At 41.3% G+C, this 23002-nt stretch overlaps 1 protein-coding gene across 1 annotated transcript; it reads right to left on the reverse strand.

Annotated features, from left to right (window-relative positions):
* Window positions 1-15635: 15635 nt before the first annotated feature.
* Window positions 15636-19758, reverse strand: LOC149842941 (Leucine-rich repeat protein kinase family protein). The gene is made up of 2 exons (XM_089999517.1): window positions 18101-19758; window positions 15636-16839 (listed from the first exon to the last, which is right to left on the reverse strand). Exons 1-2 carry the CDS (start codon window positions 19638-19640, stop codon window positions 16160-16162), a joined length of 2220 nt encoding a protein of 739 aa, XP_089855643.1. The 5' UTR covers window positions 19641-19758; the 3' UTR covers window positions 15636-16159.
* Window positions 19759-23002: the final 3244 nt, after the last annotated feature.

A 23002-nucleotide genomic window follows, 5' to 3' on the forward strand; every position in this document is an offset into this window, starting at 1 on the left:
AACCCTATAAGATTCAATGAAATTTGTGTGAACTACATGCCAGAAGTAGAAGTTATTTTAGGAGAACACAATTTACCTGCCAACCTAATCATACTTGATATGATCAAATACGATGTCATACTAGGTATGGATTGGCTCTTTGAACACTATGCTAGAGTCCTCTGTAGAGAAGGAAAGGTAATTCTGTCTCGACCGGATATGCCGGAAGTGGAATTCCGATTAGCAAGGCCTGGAATCAAGAAAAGGGTTATTTCGACCCTCAAGGCCCAAAAGTATCTCCATCGGGGAGATATGGGTTTCCTGGTTAGTATGATCGGAGGTGAAACAAAACTAACTCGGCTAGAGGATTTGGAAACTGTTTATGATTTTGCTGATGTATTCCCAGAAGAACTTCCTGGACTTCCTCCTCAGCAGGAAGTTGAGTTTGGGATTGAACTGATGCCAGGTACAAATCCAATATCAAGAGCACCTTATCGGATGGCACCAGCAGAGTTGGAAGAACTGAAGAAGCAGTTGCAAGAGCTGATGGAGCGTGGTTTTGTACGACCGAGTACATCTCCATGGGGAGCACCAGTCTTGTTCGTGAAAAAGAAGGATGGGTCTATGAGACTATGCATAGACTATAGAATGTTGAACCAAGCAACAGTGAAGAACAAATATCCTCTACCCCGTATTGAGGACCTATTTGATCAATTGAAAAGAGCAAAAGTCTTTTCTAAGATTGATTTGAGGTCAGGTTACCATCAGTTGAGAATAAAAGATGAAGATATCCCAAAGTCAGCATTTTGAACCAGATATGGGCATTTTGAGTTTGTGGTGATGCCATTTGGACTCACGAATGCCCCTGCGGCATTCATGGACCTGATGAATCGGGTATTCAGGCCATACTTGGACTCCTTCGTCATTATCTTCATTGATGACATACTGATATACTCAAAAAATGTGGAGGAACACAAAGAACATCTGAAAATTGTTTTAGAAACCCTCCGGACACATCAGTTATATGCCAAGTTCTCAAAATGCGAATTTTGGCTTAAAGAAGTCATGTTCCTTGGACATGTAGTCTCGAAGAATGGAGTTTCAGTAGATCCTGCCAAGGTTGAAGTTGTGATGAATTGGTCACAACCAAAGAATGTCAGTGAAATTCGAAGCTTTCTAGGATTAGCCGGCTACTATCGGCGATTCATTCAAGACTTCTCTCGAATCGCTATGCCAATGACAAAGCTTTTACGAAAAGGGGTAAAGTTCGAATGGAATGAGAAGAGTGAAGAAAGTTTTTAAACCCTTAAAGCTAAGCTTACCACAACTCCGGTGTTAGCCTTACCATATGGAAGCGGAGGATTCGTGGTGTACATGGATGCTTCTGGTACTGGATTGGGATGTGTACTGATGCAGCACGGCAAGGTCATTGCATATGCATCACGACAACTGAAGATTCATGAGAGGAACTACCCCACTCATGACCTAGAGTTGGCGGCCGTGGTTTTTGCTTTAAAGGTTTGGAGACATTATCTATACGGAGAGCAGTTCGAAGTTTTCACTGATCATAAAAGTTTGAAGTACCTGTTTTCTCAGAAGGAACTCAATATGCGACAAAGAAGGTGGCTCGAGTTCATCAAGGACTACGAATTTACAATCTCGTACCATCCAGGGAAAGCAAATGTTGTTGCTAATGCCCTTAGTCGTAAGGCTGGGGGAAATCTTTCTAACCTGGTAAATCTTGAATGGAAGATGATTTTTGAGTTCACAGAATGGAGACCTTTCTCCGATGATCAAGGCATACTTAGGTTGTCTAGCCTGACAATACGATCAGAACTGCAAGAGCGGATCATGGTTAAGCAAAAAGAAGATTCGCAGTATGGGAAGATGGAGGCATTGGCGCTGCAAGAACACACCGCTTTCCAGCTCAAAGAGGATGGAAGTATATGGTTTAAGGATCGACTATGGGTGCCGAGCGACCCAAAGACCAGAGAAGAGTTATTGGCAGAGGCACACAAGAGCAAGTATACTATTCACCCGGGCAGTACCAAGATGTTTAAAGATCTACAACTCAGGTACTGGTGGAATGGTATGAAGCGTGATGTTGTAAGGTAACCAATTCACGAGAAAAATTTATGTGTTCTAATTAGGTTGTTCTTTCTATGATATAAGATCAGAATTATGCTAATTTTTGCTATCATTCTAAATACGTCGCAAAGTGCTTGACATGTCAACAAATCAAAATCGAGCATCAAAGGCCAAGAGGAACGATGCAGCTGATGGAAATTCCTCAATAGAAATGGGAACATATCATGATGGATTTTGTGATGGGGTTACCGCGAACCCGGAAGAACCATGACTCTATTTGGGTAGTGGTTGACCGACTCAGTAAGTCAGCACATTTCCTACCGATGAGGAAGAATCAGTCACTGGAGAGCTTGATCGACCTGTATATCCAGGAGATAGTATGACTACATGGGGTGCCAGTCTCGATCATATCTGACAGAGACCCTCGGTTTACCTCACGACTGTGGGGGCAGTTATAAAAGGCATTGGGAACTAAGTTGAAGTTCAACACTGCCTTTCATCCACAAACCGATGGACAGTCAGAAAGGACCATACAGACACTGGAAGACATGTTACATGCATGTATGCTGGATTAGAAAGGAGAATTGGATGCTCACGTAGTACTAGCAGAATTCGCCTACAATAATAGCTACCATGCGAGTATTGGCATGGCCCCCTTCGAAGCACTGTATGGGCGGCCTTGTAGGTCACCAGTATATTGGGATGAAGTGGGCGAAAGAACAGTTGAGTCGCCAATGATACTTCAGCATTACACAGAGCAAATACAGAAGATACGAGATCGACTTAAAGCAACACAGAGTTGACAGAAAAGCTATGCGGATCAGAGACGCAGAGAGCTTAGTTTCGAAGTGAGAGATGCAGTGTTTGTCAAGGTATCGCCGACCAAGAGCGTTTTCAGATTCGGAAAGAAGGGAAAGTTGAGTCCTAGATATGTCGGACCTTTTCCGATATTGGAACGGATCGGCGAAACTGCTTATCGAGTTGAGTTACCATCTCAACTTGCCAAGATTTATAATGTATTTCACGTATCAATGTTGAGAAAATACATTCAAGATCTGTCACACGTGATTCAGTTCGAGGACATCAATGTGCAAGAAGATCTGACCGTAGAAGAGAGACCGATTGAAATCGTGGATCGCAGTGAGCGAGTGATACGAAATAAGATCATCCCATTAGTCAAAGTGAGATGTAGACATCATGGCTTAGAAGAATGCACGTGGGAACCGGAAGCAGCAATGAAGGACAAATACCCACAATTGTTTGATTGATATGTATTACAAATTTCGCAGACGAAATTTCTTTTTAGAGGGAAAGGATGTAAAACCCGTGAAATTTATGAAATTCTAAATGAATAAAAGGGAGCAGTTATGTGAAATAGTAAGATTTTAAGCTAGGCAGTACAATTTTTATGACTTGTGGTTTCTAGAATGAAACCGATAACAAACTCTCACAAGTGGTTTTGGATCCGGATCTTGGCAAGATCCGATGATCTGACCCGCCTCACAGGGCCCAATGGGAAAATCCAATGGTTTCGGGATAACACCGTGAGATCCAAATCACATTTAAGGCAAGAGAATGCAAGTTTAGACCAAACGGGTGAAAAATCCATGTGAAAACAAAATTATTCCATTAACAAGGAAAAATGTCCCATTGTGACATAAAGAGAATTTTCTGCAAAAGTAAACACCAAGTGATGGTGTGGTGTTGTGGTAGGACACACGGTGTGTGATACCACCACCCAAGTTCAAAACCCCTTGTGCACAAATTATTTTTTTTATAAGAAGGTGATGATTTCTACCTTGGTGAAAAGGGTAAAAAACGTGGGATTAGGTTAAGCCTAAATATTTGGTTTTTTCATCTAGCTCTACCAAGGATTGAGGAGAATCCCATGTGACATGAAAGAGGGGTACCCATAAAGCAAATAGTGAGGGAAGTTAGAGGAAATCATGCCAAAGAGAGGAGGGGGCATTGTTGGAAATAGACATCACCCACCAAAAATGTGAGATTTGGGTGAAGATTTAATGCTTTGAAAATTTAGTAACTTCCCCCTAAATAGAAGATTTAAATGAGAGATTTTGGGAAGGAGTTAGACAAAATGTCTCTCTCTCTCTCTCACGGTAGTGGTCGATCTGCATAGTTGGTGGTGGAGTTTTATATTGTTGCACGACTGGACTTCCATCGGCAAACGTAGTGTGCTACTCCAACGAAGGAAGAAGTGTTGCTTTGTTCGCTTGACGCTCCAACAAGAGGTAAGGAGCATTGCTATTTGTATGTAAGTGGTTGATGCCTTGTTGCACATCTATGTTGTAATGTCATGGAGTTTACGCGACAAGCACCACCTATATGTAGGTGCGTTTAGGGCCTCGAGACCGAGGTGACACGAGCTGAAATACCTAGTCGCCAATAGGTCAATATGTAGTGGTTCAGCCAATGGTTCTCACCCTTGACCAATGTTGTGGCACTATGGTGTTCTTGGTAAGGGCATTATGTTCCTATGTGTATGCCTGGTGATGGGTAGTGCTCATATCAAAATCTATAGTTCAATTATATGTAGGAAAATACATATATTTTGGTGTGGGTGTTAGCCATAACGGATCTAAGGTCGAAACAATCTTAGGTAGGCGAATGGCATAGAACCTATGAGGGGTTGCCGGAAAACGCCTTGGTCCGTGCATCGATTCACTCTATACAAGGGAATCGGCAGTATTAGCCTTGTATTGAACGCTCACAAAGAAAAAAAAATAAGAAGACGCACCCTTTTAAAAAGTTACAGAAAAACGGCAAAAGTAGTCGACTGGAACAGTAGTTAGTCGACTGATAATATCATCAATCGACTGATAAACCCTTCAGTCGACTGCTGCTAAATTGTTCCAGAAAATAAACATTCTGTCCGGTCGACTGATAAAACTTTCGGTCGACTAATTTTATGATCAGTCGACTGCTGCTAAATTTTTTTCCAGAAAACAGACATTCTGTTCGGTCGACTGATAAAACTTTCGGTCGACTAATTTTATGATCAGTCGACTGATAAACCCATCAGTCAACTGTTGCTAAATTTTTTTCCAGAAAACAGACATTCTGTTCGGTCGACTGATAAAACTTTCGGTCGACTAATTTTATGATCAGTCGACTGATAAACCCTTCAGTCGACTGCTGCTAAATTTTTCCAGAAAAACAGACATTTTGTCCAGTCGACTGATAAAACTTTCAGTCGACTAATTTTATGATCAGTCGACTGATAAACCCTTCAGTCGACTGCTGCTAAAAACTTTCGGTCGACTATTGGTCGACTAATAAACATGAAAAATTGAGTAAAGACTTTTCTAAAATGATTTTCATGAAGGGTTCTTTTAGAAAAGTTTTTCTAAAGACTTTTTAGGTGAAATGCAATCGAAATATCTATGAAGAAAATAGTTTCGATGGTAAACTGAATATGTGATTCACATATGGACTTTAGGATTTTGTCCAATACATGAAACACACATGATAAAGTTGGATAATGCCATGTTGCGGCATAACCAGTGGGGGTACAAAACGTACACTCGAGCTTATAAACAAAACTGAAAATGTTGAATGTTTAAGTACTCGACACAAAGTTGAACCAGAATTATGAGAAATTGTGGCTGGTGCCTTTGAGGCATTCGATGGGTAATGTGCATATACTAAGATCAACCTGAGTGTGTGTTGGGGTTTTGAAAATCCTCTGTGGTGCAATGACTTGCACGCAAGAATAAATAAAATTAAAAATATGCACACATAACCTAAATAAGGGATTTTGGGTATATCTGAAAGATGGTATATGTTACTGGTTTCTCAGGGTTTTGGGTATATCTGAAAGACGATGTATGTTACTGGATCCAAACAAAACAAGAATGAAAATTATGCACATATATAATAATTATGGGATTCTGGGTATACCTGAAAGACGGTATATGTTACTGGTTTCCCGGGATACTAGGTATACCTAAAAATGGTATATGTTACTGGCTTCTCAGGGCTCTGGGTACACCTGAAAGATGGTGTATGTTACTGGACCCATGGTCTACCTTGGAGGGGGTAGGTGGTACAAGCTTCGTGGACATTCTAGTTTTTTTGTGAGAGCTAGGCGTCTCACCCGGTACCCAGTCCACGAAGTTGGGGGACCAGGACTACCAGTATGTCCTAGGTGGTAGATCCAAGTCTTCTGCAGAAGTACGGGGTGCATCCTAATTTTTGTTCTAGCCACTGGAGAGTTCTCTCTCGGTCACTAACTGTCTCCTTTGGATATCCGTACGGCTAGTCATACGGGCTATTAAATAATAGACCCCCGTATGGTCTCGGTCCGCTACGAGGTCTATGCCTGTGCGTACCCACAGGGTAAGAGTAAGATAATGCATTAAATAATTTAAGTTGACTGGAAACTTATTTCTGAAGAATTATATATTGTTGATTTGACTTTAGTAAAACTTATGGAATCTACAGCTTGTACTAATGTGGACAAATATACCTTTAGTTCAGTCATCTTTTGCACTGTATCATGAATTAGAAAGCATAATCATCTTCTTAGAATGTTATAAACTTCCATGCTAGTTATATCTGCAGTTATTGCACATATTTGTACACAGGTCACTGAGCACCACATATAAATATAATGCTTCTTACGCAGACAGGGGAGTCTGACCCTTCTGCTTTAAATGTTTTTCAGGTAGCAACTAATTGGAGCATCGGGGTGTCGTTTTGGATAAAGTCAAGAGATCTCAGATTTTCAGTGTTTTCTGTTTGAACTCTGATTAGTAGATTTACATTTTTTTGTTATGGGATGAAATTAATGACATTAATGCTTTAATTAATGAATGGTATGCTTTTTGGTACTTCTATGTTTTATCCTGTAATGCACCGAACTTGTGTTTTCCGCACTTCCGCTATTTCAAAAAAAAAAAAATTACTCCAAAATTTTTACTAAAAAAAAGTTGGGGCGTTACAAATTAAGTAACTTAGTGTTGTTTACAAGTACGTAATTTATGTGAGCTTTCTTACCAACTCTTTCAACCACTCCACAAACTGAGTTTCACGTTGTTTTTGTACTTCTACATCAGTGAGATGTGAAATTTCTTTTCGCAACTCCAGATCAAATCGTCTGCAAACTATAAATACTTATATTATCGAACTATGTATACATGTATAGAACATAAAAGAATTTAGAATTGTGTTGCGTCTACATATACTTACTCGATGTATGGGTCTATCGCTGAGCAATTAAAAAGAATATAGATGTGTGCTGCGTCTTGCTCTCGATGTGCCAAGAGTCTTTATCAACAACTATCAAATGCATGCCCAAGTAGTTGAAATATCGATAGTTTGTCAGCTACAGTTACTTGTTCTACATTATCGTTACGAGGCGGGCATGTGTAGCATGTTGGAATATGAGGTTCAAAGTACATAGATGAGAAATTTGAAATCTCTTCTAAAGTGTACGCCTCACAAATAGAGCCTTCTACTCTTGCTTTATTACAAACCTTTTTTTTTTTTAGGTCAAACATGCATCTGTTAAAAATATATATTTCAAGTTTGAAATATCTGTCATTGAAGAGACAAATATAAGAAAACATATACCTTTCAAATGGGTACATCCACCGATATTACATAGGATCACCAACCCTTAGTTCATATGGCAAATGTATGATCAAATGTTCCATAACATCAAAAAATGTTGGCCGAAAAATCTTTTCTAGCAGACAAACAATAGTGATGACAGAGTCCTCAAGATTCTTTATATCAGATACTACGATTTTCGATACGCACAATGTTCTAAAAAATTTATTCAACTCAGACAATACCCCCCATATAGGTTTGTCTAACATATCATGGAATGCTAGGAGTATCAATCGTTGTATAAAGATATGACAATCATGGCTCTTCAACCTATATAACTGTCTATCGTCAATCTTTATAGCCTAAGCAATGTTAGAGACATATTCATCTAGAAATCTCAATTGTCTCAACTATTGACATACCTGCTTTATTTAATCAGGTCCAAGCACGTACCTTACCTTTGGTTTCAGTACTTTGCCATTATATTCTTTGAGTTCCAATTCTAGTCTTTTACATATTACTTTTAAATCCATACGGACCTTCGAATTATCCTTCGTTTTTCCATTAACATTCATTACTGTATTGAACACATTATCAAACACATTTTTCTCCACATGCATCACATCCAAATTATGTCGTATCAATAAGGTCGACCAATATAGTAGTTCCCAAAAAATAGATTTCTTTGTCCAATTATGATCTTTCCCAAATCCAAGGAAAGGAGTTAGACTACGGGCATCTGTTAATACATCTGAAAAGTATTACAATCTTCTTAAAATCTCTATGCCAGACAATCTTGTGGGTGGACCTTCCATTTCAGTTGTGCCTACTCGAAACACATTCCTTTGTCGTCAGAACGGATAGTCGTTGGGTAGAAATCGACGATGATACTCAAACCAGCAAGGCTTCATTCCATGCGTCAATCTAAAAGTTTTTGTATCTTCCATGCAGTACGAACATGCCAACCTCTTATGTGTGCTCCAACCAGATAACATATCATATGTAGGGAAGCCACTGATTATCTAGAGAACAACGACCTTCATATTGAAAATTTATTTTTTTTGGGCATCATAGGTGGTAACATCGTCATCCCACAATATTTTTAGTTCATCAATCATTGACATTAAATATACATCAAGATTTTGACCAGGTGAGGTCGGACTAGGGATCAATAGAGACAAGAAAAGATTTGGACGCTTCATACACAAGCTTGGTGGAAGGTTGTATAGAGTTACAAATACTGGCCAACATGAGTATGGAGTTGATTTACCCCCAAATGTATTAAATCCATCTGTACATAGACCGAGTCTAACATTTCTCACTTCCATTACGAAGTTCTGATGAGTACGATCAAAGTGCTTCCAAGCTTCCACGTCAACATGATGCGTGATCTTGTCTTCATCATGTCAAACTTTATTTGCATGCCATCTCATGTGTTTAGCTGTCCTTGAAGACATATACAATCGTTGCAATCTAGGAGTGATAAAAAAGTAGCAGAACGACTTGTATGAAACTTCTTTTGATCTCGTGCTACCATTGTCTCTTGTCTTTGGCTTGAACCGAGGATGCCCACATGACAGGCATGATATGTTGTTTTCCTTATCTTTAAAATACAACATGCAGTGATTTGGAGAAACATCTATCTTTTTATACCCCATACCTAGAGTGTTGACCATAACCTTCGTACGATAAAAATTTTGTGGCAATTTCTCATCTTTGGGCAACATACTCTTCATAATCATGCACAAGCGGTCAAAACATGATTGACTCAAATTATGCTCAGACTTCAAATTCATTAGTTGAAGAATTGCAGACAAGATAGTGTGACTGTTGCAACCATTCCAAAGTGACTCATCAGTATCTCTAAGTAAATCATAAAATCCACTAGCTGCATCGTTTGGTGATTCTTCATCTACTGCAGTTGTTACATCACTAGGACCCATAGCAGAACCCAGTTTTGTTCCTGCGACATCAAATATCAAATCCATATATGAATTATCATGCACCATATTCACCCGTGCATCAAAATTGTTTCTAAATTCTTCACCATGAAACGTCTAATTCTGATAATTACTCACAAAACCCTTGCTGTGTAGGTGATGTCTAACGCCATGAGGTTCTACAAATCGATTGTTCTTACAAATCTTGCAGGGACACCTAATCCGACTTATGGGATCCACTGTACTGACACTTGCTGTTGCAAATTCAATAAAACTTTCAATGCCATCCATATATTCATGCGATAACTCATTGTCAACTATCCTACGGTACATCCATTCATGGTTTGCAGTTATTTTGTCGTATGATGTTACAAATAGTATCCTAACCAGTTAAAAGAGAATCATCAGAATGTTATGATGAAGAAAATATCAAATTTATCATGCAATATATGATGTCATATAATCTCAAGAATTATGATACATGCATTAATAACTTAATATTTTCATGTGCAAAGTATTCATAACACGATACATTCATTTGAAGCATGCTTTCATTATACAATTTCATATGTAAGTCATAATCAAATTGAAAGTAACTACATACAAGCATGGATACAATCACATCAAACATTGCAATACATCAAAAACATTCATATCAAAAAAATGTTAAATATGTACCTGCAGCAAACACACTCCAATATCCCGCTAACTACTACCATGCCTAGCATGAAATCCGTACTCCAAAAATAAGAACACTTTTATTCTCATATATTAAATTCATGCTCAGCATGATCTCCAAACTTCAACAAAGCAGTCCTAGATATCAACAACTAAGTGAATGTGTGAACAGTAAAGTGTTGCATCCAATAAATTAAATAACATATGATGCGCTTGCATCACTTACTCACCACGAGTATCTACCCAATTTGCATTGTTTTTGTCACTTACTTACCACGGGTGGTGGGGCACAAGCGGAATCCGTTGAGAAATCTGCAAGAGACACTATGTTAAAATGAAGTCACCCTCTGCCGAAAGAAAAAAAATAGAATAAATATCGAAGTCGGACTGGATTCCGGTAAGGCGGAACGCCTCCCAGGCGTCGACCACCTCTCCGTTCGGCCCAACAGGTTTTCAAATTCGACCGGGCAGTCAGTAGGCCAGCGATATACGACAGCGGCACAAGGTCTCCAGAGGCAGTGATCATCCCTCGAAGCGGCAGGCACGAGGTGATGCCGTGGTTCCGAAACCCGGTGATTGCCAGGCGCCCCCTGGCCCGTCGCCCCCCTTGCCGAAAAAAACAACGAGGCAGGAGGGGCGACCCCCTGCCAGAAAAAAAAATGAGGTAGGGGGTCGCCCCCCTGCCCGAAAAAAAAAGAGGCAGGGGGGCGACCCCCTGCCGGAAAAGCAGAGGGGCGACCCCCTGCCCGAATAAACAAATGAGGCAAGAGGGCGACCTCCCTGCCAGAAAAAAAAGAGGCAGGGGGTCCCCCCCCCTGCCAGAAAAAAAGGCAGGGGGGCAACCCCCTGTCGAAAAAGCAGGGGGGCGACCCCCTGCCCGAATAAAAAAATGAGGCAGGAGGGGCGACCCCCTACCGAAAAAAAAAAACGAGGCAGGGGGTCACCCCGCCCCCCCTCCCCCCCCCCCCCCCCCCATGCAGGAAAAAAAAATGAGGCAGGGGGTCGCCCCCCTTGCCGGAAAAAAAAAAGAGGCAGGGGGGCGACTCCCCTGCGGGAAATAAAATGCGAGGCAGGGGGGCGACCCCCTGCCGAAAAAAAAAATGAGGCAGGCGCCCTCCCTATCGGAAAAAAAGAACGAGGCAGGGGGGGCGACCCCCTGCCGAAAAAAAATGACCCACTTACCTGGGAGACGTCGGGCGGCGGAACGGGGCGGGGGGGGATGGGTCGGGAGAGGGACAGGCGGCGAACCGGGGAGTGACGGGCGGTGGGCCGGGGAGTGCTTCGGGCGGGAGAGTGCGGCGGCCAGGGGAGTGCAGCGTCCGGGAGAGACGAAACTTGAAAGAGAAAGAAGGGTTTTGATTAAGGATTTACGAAAAACTTAGCGACGGATTTGGCGACGACCTACTTTCGTCGCAACTCCATTGCAAATTTACATGACCAGTTAGCGACAAAATATTTTCGTCGCTAACATCGTCGCTACGTAGCGACGAAAAAACCTCCGTCACCAAATTCGTCGCTAAATGCCGCGGGTATTGCGACAAAAACCTGACGTCGCTAATTAGCTACAGATTTGGCGACGAAAGTTTTTTCGTCGCTATTTTCGTAAATATTACGGATTTTAGCGACGGATTTGTTTCTCTCGTTAATCCACCGTAAAGTTGTAACGAAAAAAATCCATCGCAAACTTCCGTCGCTAGTTGCCATTTTTCTTGTAGTGGTGGTACACATTCTTGTTTGCAAAGATCTAACCAACAAACCTTAAATCTAAGGGTATGTTTGATGGCACAATTGGACAAAATAATTGTATAAAGTCCAACATTTGTTTTGACTGAACAAAAGTTGTGTTCCTTGTGCCTAGCTTTTGATTTTTACGACGTGTAGACAACTTAAACACATATGGATATATGTCAGACAACTTTGTTTTAGATCATACGACTTAATCCGCCCAACCATATGAGTGTTTTAACATGTTTATTATGGATTTTAGCTCTGAATATGGATCTTAAATTGGATTTAAAAACTACAAATATTTAAAATTTAGGTAATTTAAGAAAAATAAGAATTGATATTTTTATATATATAAATGCTTTAATCGGTGTTCTATTGGATATAATTATGAAAGTTTATAAAAAAATATGGATTACATCCCCAAATATGGATGTTAAACTAGATTCAAGTACGAAAAAAATTTAATTTTTGGGTAATTTAAGAAAAAACTAAGAATTCATATTTTTTATATACAAATGCAAAAACCATAAATAAATCATAAAACCCTAAAAATATAAGAAAATAAATATAAATAAATCATAAATAAACAAAAAATGCATAAACTAAAAAAAAACATAAAATAAAAAAACCATAAATAAACCATAAAATTAAATATAAAAAATTCCTAATTCAAACTCTAATCAAAGACGACCAAAGAAAAATAACTCTAATCAAATACAAGAAAAGCCTTAATCAAATTAAGTATAAAAAGCTTTAATTAAAGAAATTTGATTCAAAATCCTAATCAAAGAAAATCAAAGCAAAAAACTCTAATCAAAATAAATATCAAAAACCTTAATTAAAATTATTTGATTCAAAACTCTAATCAAAGAAAATAAAAAAAAACCCTTATCAATCAAAAGAAAACCGTAATAAAATTAAATAACCAAAAACCTAATTAAACACATTTGCTTTAAAGCCCTAATTCAATGAAAATAAAAGAAAAAATCTAATTAATAAAAAATTAATAAAAAATCAAAGAGAAAAGCCCTAATAATAATAAAAAGAAAAAGAAGGGAAAGAGAGGGAGAGAAATAAATGAAGAAGGAGAAGAGAGAGAGAAAGAGAGAGCAGGCTTCGCCCGTCGCCAGCCTTATTGCCCAGTACTCATAGGAGAGATAGAGATAGAGAGAGAGAGACCCTCTGCCCGAGTCTGTTTTTATTAAGTGGTGTACCCGGGTTGTGTTCTTATCGTAGTGGGGGGAAGGGGTGGAACGGTGTTTCACCATTCAGTGTTTGATCATTGTGGTGTTCTCCACAACCACGGGGTCCCATGGGATGTGAAGGACGCACGATCAAACACTCCCTTAAGGATGCATGACACTGTCCTCTCGTTCAAATATGGCCTTATGCGTTTTTTAACTAAAAAAGAAAATATTGTTTCGTATAAGCCTTAGCAAACCAAAGGTGGAAGTAATCCATGACAGAGAGGAGAGCGGATCAAGTCCCAGGTACATCATCAAAATGAACGGCATTCCCGTTCATCTGGCAAGTGAATGACATTGGAAATTTCTGTGGCCCATCTGTGTTGGGACCATTTTCTTTGACTGGTTTTGGGTGCCGTTCATCTTGATGACGGACAGCATCCAAAGTACCTTGGACCTAATCCCTTCATGTTTATCTTTTTAAAGCTAAATTTATCAGATCGATGCTCTATGTTGAAAAGATATGATTACAATCCATAACCTGGCACGAGTTGGTGACTTTTAAAAAATAAGAGATGTGTACATGGATTTTTCTAATTTTCTGTTACATGAAAACTATTTTTTGGGATATCTTAGTATATAAATATGCATTTTATTGAAACATAATTATAATTATTAAACTATGAAAATATACTAAAACAATGTTTGCACGTGCTGGTGTCATGTTGGTTTGGCTGAGTGTGCCCACTTCATATCCACCTTAGACACGGATCCTGAGTAGCATGTCGCTGTGGCATAATTGATGTTTTAAGGGCAACCACCAACCAACAGTAAAAAATTAGAAAAATTACGTGGACTTTCAAAGAAGCACAGTCTTGTTATTTAAATTCACCAATGGAACACGATTTACTTCATGTTACTTTCCTTGTTCTCTTTTCATTTTTATGATAAGCTGCATTGCATGTTGATATTAGTCATAGTTTTATTTTTTATATATGATCATTGTTGATAAATCTGATGCATTCTCATAATAAGATTTTGTTGGTCACTGCTAAATCTGACTATTGGATAGGCCTAGTGATACAAGTGAATAGGAGGATCACTACTCAACCCTGCAAATTAATACCAAACCTAAGAAAACTAACTTGTATTGAAAGAAACAATGAGAAAAAGGATAAAGCAAATAGGGTTCTCAATCTCAGACTAACTTTCTCTTCTCTCTTCTCTCATCTCTCAAATAAATAGATCAATACTCAGACCTGCTGAACCATGTTGGTTGCCAGGACCAATTAGGGAGGTGAAGGGATGAATCTCTGCCTCATTAATTTGTCCTTTTGTCGACCAACGCGATCTATGCACAAGTGGATCACTCCGACTGGGTTCTGAATCTGTGTTGGGACCCGATGTAGACTTTGCACCATCCTGCATGGGTTCATATCTTGACCTCTAACATCTGGATTAGGGACCTCATGGGTCCATTCTGCATCATTCTCCCCGTGCTGAAGAGAATTCAACTCCGACTAATTAAGTGCATCATGAATGATAAAGGAACATGTTAGAAACATTGAAGATTTGTGAAATGTGCCAATCTCAGTATGCATTACTTTTTAATGTTTGGAGGATCTTAAAAGGACCGAAACTTATGGAGGCTCAGTTTTTCATGTCTTCACAAAAAGCTGTTAGGGGCTTAAGTATACCATGATTAAATCACCAATCTCAAAAGTAACATATGGTCGACCTTTATTTATCAACATGAGACTTATATTTAGAATAGCTTTCTTGAGTTATTGCTTAACTTGGAAATGTATTTCTTGCATGTAATCAATAATGTATGAAGCCACAAACATGTCTAGTCAGGGATATGAACCAAATCCACAATATTGGTGGAAAAACGCCCATAAACAATTTGGAAGGGTGACCTTCCATTGAATCGGTTCACTGCATTATTGTCGGCAAACTCATCTTACGGTGACGTGATCTTCATCTAAGCTTCGTAACAAATTACCCAATGAAAGATCGACGACGGTAGTATGCACTGCTAAACTGGAAATTTTCAACAAGAACTCTTGCAAGTAACTAACCCACTTAGTACCCTTGTTCGAACCTTACTTAGATGGGTCGAACTCGGGTCTATTCTAAGCATAGAATCAAATTTGTTTATTTTTACCCAATAGAGGGAGCACAGAATCCACACCAATAGCTTTTAGTCCAATTGTTCAGAAAACCATAATGGAGACTAGTGGGAATGCGCTACCAACCACCTCCCATTCTCATTGGACCCATATTTAATCTTCTAGCAGCCTCTACGGATCATAAAATTGGTGGTGGCCATATGGCAGCACACCGATCTATCCCGTGCCCCACCACCTGAACTGGGGTTTCTTCTTATTAAATAAAAAAAGGGGTTATATTAGGGGTTGATTATGGAGTTAATAATGTTGCTACTGATGTGATATTGGCAATGATATAGCACAATGACCATTTATCTCATACAAACTTAAATCTAGATCAAGCCAAAATAAATTGAACAACCAAACAAAAAACAAATAATACACCTACTACAATCGACTTATTGGTTTTGGTAAATTTAAAAATTTAAAAATACAAGACAATTATTTGCTATGGATGTGTAAACTGTGGAACAGTTTGGTTGATTCCGAAATCTGGGCCCTGTTTAGGGGGGGCAACACTTCCAACAACCATGCTCTTGCCAGACAGACTTATTCACGGGCTAGCCATTACTGGGTCCACTAGGCCTGAGCTGACCGTGACCACTTGTTTGGCATCAGCAAAATGTCGTCAAGTTCATGAACTCCAATGGTTCAGCTATTCTAGTAGGAGTGATATGTTTGGGACTATAACAGAAACATTGGAGTTCATGAACTTGGTTACGTTTTATACTGATGCCAAGCACATGCTAATGTATATCAAGGACATAAACCATCTTGCCTAAACTTGATTCCACTGGAAAAAGTAAATGTTCGGTCGCCTTCATTTGGGTGGGGATGAAGTTTCAATCTTCTCTAGAGACTCCAACACAGTCTTCATTCTAGGCCGTGCCTCCGGATCCGGTTCTGTGCATGCGATCCCGACATGGAAAATGGATAATACCTCCTTCTTGGCATGGACCTCTGGTAGCAGAACCGAGTCGACAATCTCCGATAACGGCAATGCCTCTTTGAAAGCCTTCCTGACCCAATCCACTAGCTCCATGTCCATAGTTGCAAGTTGGGATGCCGGAGAATGCCCGGTAATGAGCTCCAGTAACACAACTCCGAATGAATACACGTCCCATTTCTGGGTCGGCTTCGACCCATGGATCCGAGCTTCTGGTGACTTGTAACAATTAGCAAAGGACCTGGAAGTCCTAACTGGATCCACTGTGACTCCCTTAGATGACCGTGTTGGAGGGAGGGCAGCGCAAACATATCCGGCACCAGACCCTGAACTTGGTTCAGATCCGGCAAGAGCGACGAGCCGATTGAGTCCGAAATCCGAGATGTAAGGGTTGAAATTGGAGTCTAGGAGAATGTTTGTGGGCTTGATGTCTCCGTGAACATACTTCCTCGGGCTACATTCATGGATATGGGCCAGACCGCTGGCGGTTCCCTTCGCAATCTTCATCCTCGCCGACCACAACAGATTTGCCGAAGAGTGGCCGGATCTTCCACCTGAAGATCACTGTTTCAGTCCAAACTTTGCTTTTTATCAGGTCCAATGTGACCATATCCAGCTTTACACAGATGTGGACCCCAGGATGGGTCCATGGATTAGGTCAAGGTCGGTCTCATCCAGACCTGCTTAGAGCAGTAACGCCCCTCTTAATAGTGTCTAGGCTTTATACAGATCCATATTTCGATGATGCCGATAGTTTAGGTTACTTTGGCACAACAACGAAAACTCAAACAAGATCATGAACTTTTGATATTCTGCCAGGTCCACAGATCAAGTTTCAGGTGCCATCCACAGAAAATCATTCAATTTCCTGCACTTTTGGACCTTGACCTGGCCATGTACACATTTTCTAGTCCTATTAGTATTAGCAATTGTATATTGGATCTGGAGCGGGTAGAAGAAAACCAAACATGTATCCAGGTTCTATGCGCAATCATAACAGGCAACACAGACAGAGATATGGATGACGTCATTGCCTAGTTATTTAGAAAATTATTACAAATTTTAGTGTAAAAGAGTGTGGGCGGATCAAATCTACATTGTACCTATTTGATATGGACCACATTCGTAACCAGACCAAATATGGATCCGGATCCATATTGCACTCAAGAAGAATGACCAGATCCAGATCCGTTTTAGAGTAGCTACAGTGCATCCAAGCACATAAGATTTGGTTATAATGCCGTCATCCAAACCGAACCCCGAACCAAACCATTCACACCCCAAGGTGCAAATGGATCGGAGTGGTCAGATATTGACTCGAAGACAATGTTTTATGTGTGGACACCAGATTCAGATTTATATGGTCTGGGTACAATCATCTTTTCGGTTCTGGATCTGGATTCATATATTTTATGTAGTATCTACATTAGGAACGGATCAAATTTCGGTCCCTTTGAAGTTTGCGTAGGTAAAAGCCCTAGTTTTCATGTTCTTCTTACCGGATCAAGCACTACCACATAAAATTCGGATCCAGATTCATCTCTACCGCATGGGATCACATTCGGATCGGGACTCGGGTTCAGGCAATCTGCTTAAGTTTTGGATCCTGAATCGGATCTACCATGACCCGTTTGCACCTTACCCCTTAAGCTCCATGCGTTATTTCAATCGAATACGAGCCCGATCCATACACAGACACGTGTGGCCCAAAGGAATCAACTGCCCCCATTAGACCAAATCGGGTAGGGTCAGATCCGTAAAACAGTAGGCATTCAGGCAAGGAGTAAAACAGAAAGCAGTTTAGTTAGCAGTTACCGTGCAGAGCAGCGGCCAAGTTGCCGTTGGAGATGAAGTCGGAGACGATGAGCTTCTCGTCCGGGGCCCAGTAGTAGGCCCGAATCCGAACGATGTTCCGGTGCCGGACCCGGCCGATGGCATGCACCTCCGACGCGAATTCCCGGCGGCGCTGCGCCGCCCCTTCGCCTCCGAGCCGCCGGACCACCACCGGCACGCCGTTCCCCACCACCACCTTGTACACGATCCCCATCCCGCCCTTGCCCAGAACGTAGGCTGACGCCCTTAGCAGCTCGTCCAGATCCAACCCGAATCCTTTGTCCACTGCCAACAATTCTCCCTCCTCACCACCATCGCCGCCGCTCCCCTTCTCCGCCGCCTCGCCGGACAAAATGCAGCACCACCGCTTCCTCCCCAATCTGTCCTTCCCCCTACAGCTGCACCCCTTCCTCTCCTCTTTCCTCCTCCAGTACAGCGCTACCGCCACCACGCCGATCGCCGCCACCGCCGCCGCGTTGCCGACCGATATCGCGATCACAGCGCCTGAGCTCAGCCCCTTCCCCTTCGCCCTGCTGACCGGAATCCAACCTCCCGCCGGCGAAGCTCTCGCCGGGTTCTGGCAGGGGTTCTGGAGGGGGAAGCCGCACAGCCTGGGGTTGTCGAGGAAGGCGGTGGGGCCCTGGTTGGAGAGGGAGCCGTCGAGGGGGATGGGCCCGCTGAGGCGGTTGCCTCGCAGATCGAGGCTGACGGCGACCGGAATCCGGCCGAGCTCCGCCGGGATCATGCCGGTGAAGGAGTTGAAGGAGAGGTTGAGGGTGCCGGTGAGGGAGGAGAGGTTGCCGAGTGCGGGAGGCAGGGAGCCGTTGAAGGAGTTGGAGGAGAGGTCGAGCAGGACGAGGGACCCGAGGTAGCCGATTCCTTCGGGGAGGGGTCCTGAGAGGAGGTTTCCGGCGAGGAGGAGTCGCTGGAGCTGGCGGCAGGAGGGGAGGTCCGTGGGGAGGCCGCCGGAGAGGGAGTTGGCGGAGAGGTCGAGGTTCTGGAGGCGGGGAAGGCGGAGGCAGATGCCGGGGGGGACAGGGCCGGAGAGGCGGTTTCCGGCGAGGAACAGACTATGGAGAGAGGTGGCGTTGAGAAGGTCGGAGGGGATGGGGCCGGAGAGGCGGTTGCCGTGGAGGTTGAGGCGGCGGAGGAAGAGGAGGGCGCCGAGCTCAGATGGGAGGTAGCCGGAGAGGTTGCGGGAAGGGACGGAGACGGCGACGACGCGCGAGGCGGTGGAGATGGTGGCACAGGAGACGCCGGACCAGCGGCAGGGGTCGGCGTCGGTGTCGTTCCAGTCGGGGAGTGGGTCGGAGGCGGAAGCAGAGGAGAGTGCGGCCTTCAGGGACAGGAGGGAGAGGCCGTCCGCCGTCAGTGAGAGGGTGGTGGTGGTGGCGTTGAGGAGGAGGACGAGGAAGAGGAAGAGGAGGAAAGGAGGAGGAGGCATTTGGTGTTTGTTTCCTTTCTTCCTCTTGGTACCTGTAAACTCTTCCTCTTTCTCTTTCTGGGGTAGCGAGAGAAACATAGCTCTCTCTCTCTCTGTGTGTTGATTAATTGAGTGGTCTTGGCGGAAAGGAGGAGGCTTTCAGTCAAGATGAGTCAGATTAGTGAGGGTGGATTGGTGGGGAAGGAGCAGAGGCAGGGAGGGGGGTGGCTGTTGGTTTATATGTGAATGGAGGTAGTTTTTCTATGATGAAGGGTGGTGGGCCTGGTGGTGGTGGTGGAGAGGAGGAGGAGGAGGAGGGGCCCAGACTTGCAGGACAAGTGAGTAGAAGGGAAGCATGGTTTCAGACTTTGTTCACAATCATGAATGATGAGAGGTGATTCTCCTCTTTTTCCCTTCTTTTGCTTGAAAGTGGTAAATTTTTTCTAGATGATGGTGATAGTGATGACTGGAGGAAGGAAGGAAGGGTCCAAATTTTGATTCTTAACCTGGGTCAAAAGGGACGCATGGGTCACTGTTGAGTTACATACTCTCTCCAGATTGTGTTGTGGACTGTTGTAATTTGTAATTGTAAGGTCCTGATTCCAGGTTTGATACTTGGTTTGGAATTTGGATTGAAATTCTTTGGGGAGTTGGTCCTCCCGTACCAAGTGATGAACTCTGGTTCCAACTTAACCCAGATCCATTTTTACCAAATTGGAGTTAGACAAATGGGATAAGATTAGAGCAATATCTTAATCATCATACTGTGATTTTACTAGATCTTGATCCAAGTGCTTATATAGGATCTTAGATGAACTTGGACCTAGTACTTTTGGCCTATCCAAAGCCCAAGTATTAGCTAAAGGCAATCATATAATGACTGATTCCTTGGATGTCAGGAAAACAAAGTAAATGAGTTGGTTATTAATTTATATTAGTGCTAAGCATAGCAATTCTATCACACTAAAGTGGTAAATCAAATTGATGTTCAAACATTTATACTTGATCATTTTTTTTTAAAGTCAAGCTGGGGTTAGGCAGACCCCCTACCAGTTATACAACAATACCATGGGATTCTAACTTGCAACGTCCCAACACAAGGTGACGTGGACTAACTGCTCCTACCAGACAAGGGGAGCCCCCGTTGGTATATACTTTATCATTTTTGTTTAACATAAAAAGACACCAATTTGAGTTTTTTATTGTGTTCATGAATAAGTATCCATGGATAGAAGTGCAAGAAATGGAGACACGCAATACTCTTCATTCAAAAATATAACTGTGAACAAACTAAATAATTAATCCACTAGTAGGAAAGTAGGAAAATTGGCAACGGAACAAAAAAATTTAATAATGAAAACAAGGGATTCAGACAATCAAGAACTCTTAAAACCAATTGATAACTCCTTATATAAGGTTCTTTAATTCTAGTGTGCTTCTAATTTAATTATTTTATTCTTGGGGATGGTAAACGAGCTGTAAACAGAGCTTGGCATGTTGATGCTCTGCTCGTTGAGGCTGAACCGAGCTTGTGGAAGTGACGGGCTGAGTGGGGCCCAAACTCGTAACATGCTGAGCTAGGTAAATATATACAGTTCAAGTTGGCTTGTTAAAAAGAAAAAAAAAAGTTCATTTTTCTTCATAATGATAATAATAGGATTTGAACACCCACCTTCTTTTCCAAGCCGCACGCACATCCCAACTAACAGCTCTATATTATAGCATATGACATGGGTTATACGTGTGTTTGCATATATGAAGAGAGAGAGAGAGAAGCCTGTAGGTCCTAAACAATCTCATCTCCTACATTGTAATGGCTTAGAAAAAGCATATGCATAGGAATTTGCTTAATCTAAGTGAACATATATATTTTATATAATTTATTTAGTAGAAAATATGCTTTAAAAAAAGCTAGTATTCATATCTAGATGTGATTTTAGAGCGATAAAACACCGGTGGTCCATATTGCACTAAACTTTGATGATAGAAAAAAAAATTCGGGTTGATTCAATCCAAAGCATGATTTTTTAGTAAATAAATATATCCACTAGTTTAAATTAAGCCATAAATGCATATAACTATACCTTTTTGAAGCGTTAAATATATATATACATCAAAATTTGCCATTTGGCTAAGAGACAAATGAAGAACAAAGAAGCAAAAAATCAAGAGGACCGGATGTTGTCGAGTGTAAGGAAGAAAAAGATTAGCGAGTGTATGAAAAGGACGAGTCACTACTAGGCATTTGTTTTTTGTTGTGCTTTTAACCTCTTTCATCTAGTCTTCTAGCTCCCCTAAGTGCAGCTTAGCATTTTCTTCATCATTAAGTTATTCTTGAATTGCTACTATTAAGGAGGGTAACTGCATTTTCAAAGGCCGTCAAAAGCTAGAGCATAGGGTCTGGACCCGTGGGTGTTCCGATGGTGGTGCCATAAGCACAGAAGTTCTTTCATGCCATTTATGCTTTTTTTTTTTTTTACCACCTTCTTTAATAACTTGCAAAGAGTCTTGTTGAAGGCTTTTGCTTGAACTTACTCAACTTTCAAAGGGCTTCTCCCATAAAGCATCAGAGAAAGAATTCTTAATACCGAACTTAGTACAAAACCTTTCCATAATCTGATTCTTGAACGGTGAACCATTATTGGATAGAATTCTGGAAGGAAGACCAACAAATTGGTGTATAATGTGGACCTTGAGAAAGCACACCTAACCCTCCAGATGTGATCTGCATGTTTGGGTTTTGGTTCATGTTCTTCCAACATGTACATACAATCTTGCAAGGTTTAAAAAATCAATGTCCTACAATGTACCAAATACTTTCCTTATATATAGTGGGAGGAGGCCTAACCCCAGCTTGCCTTTCAAAAAAAAAAAAAAAGGATGTAAATGGTTGGGATTTGAATTGGATGTGGGTAATAGGATGTTGGCTAAATGGATTTGAATTCAGAGTCAAACTTGGATGGTGAAATGCACATATTAAATCTACTTTTTTACATATAAACGGATTTAAATATCCATCTACTTGTTGGATTCAGTAGTAAAAAATCAAAACCATATCTGCATTGGCTTACCGAATGCAATTAGACAGAATCTAACTCGATCGGATATTGGATAAAGTCCGATTCATTGTCACCCTTAGATGCAAATATGATAGATGAAACACGCTAAATGGGGTTTCAAACTTTTTATGTTCAAAATTTGACCGTACAGATGTGATCCATGCACTTGTTTTTTTAGGATTCATCTCTTGAAGCATTCGATTCCAACCCATGAGTAGGTTTTTATGAGGTTTGAAAAAACAAGTCTAAAATTTTTGTAAATTTTCAAGTCTCTAAATATCATATTTTTCATATGATTCAAGTGTTGATTCCTTGTAAGTAAATCATGCTGAATGCATCTACGGGTCAGAATTGCGAAGAAAAAAACATCAAAAAACCCAAAAAAACTATTATATATATAGA

Source organism: Nuphar pumila, chromosome 3 (genome assembly GCF_984573655.1).
Source record: "Nuphar pumila chromosome 3, dmNupPumi1.hap1.1, whole genome shotgun sequence".
Taxonomy (NCBI): domain Eukaryota; kingdom Viridiplantae; phylum Streptophyta; class Magnoliopsida; order Nymphaeales; family Nymphaeaceae; genus Nuphar; species Nuphar pumila.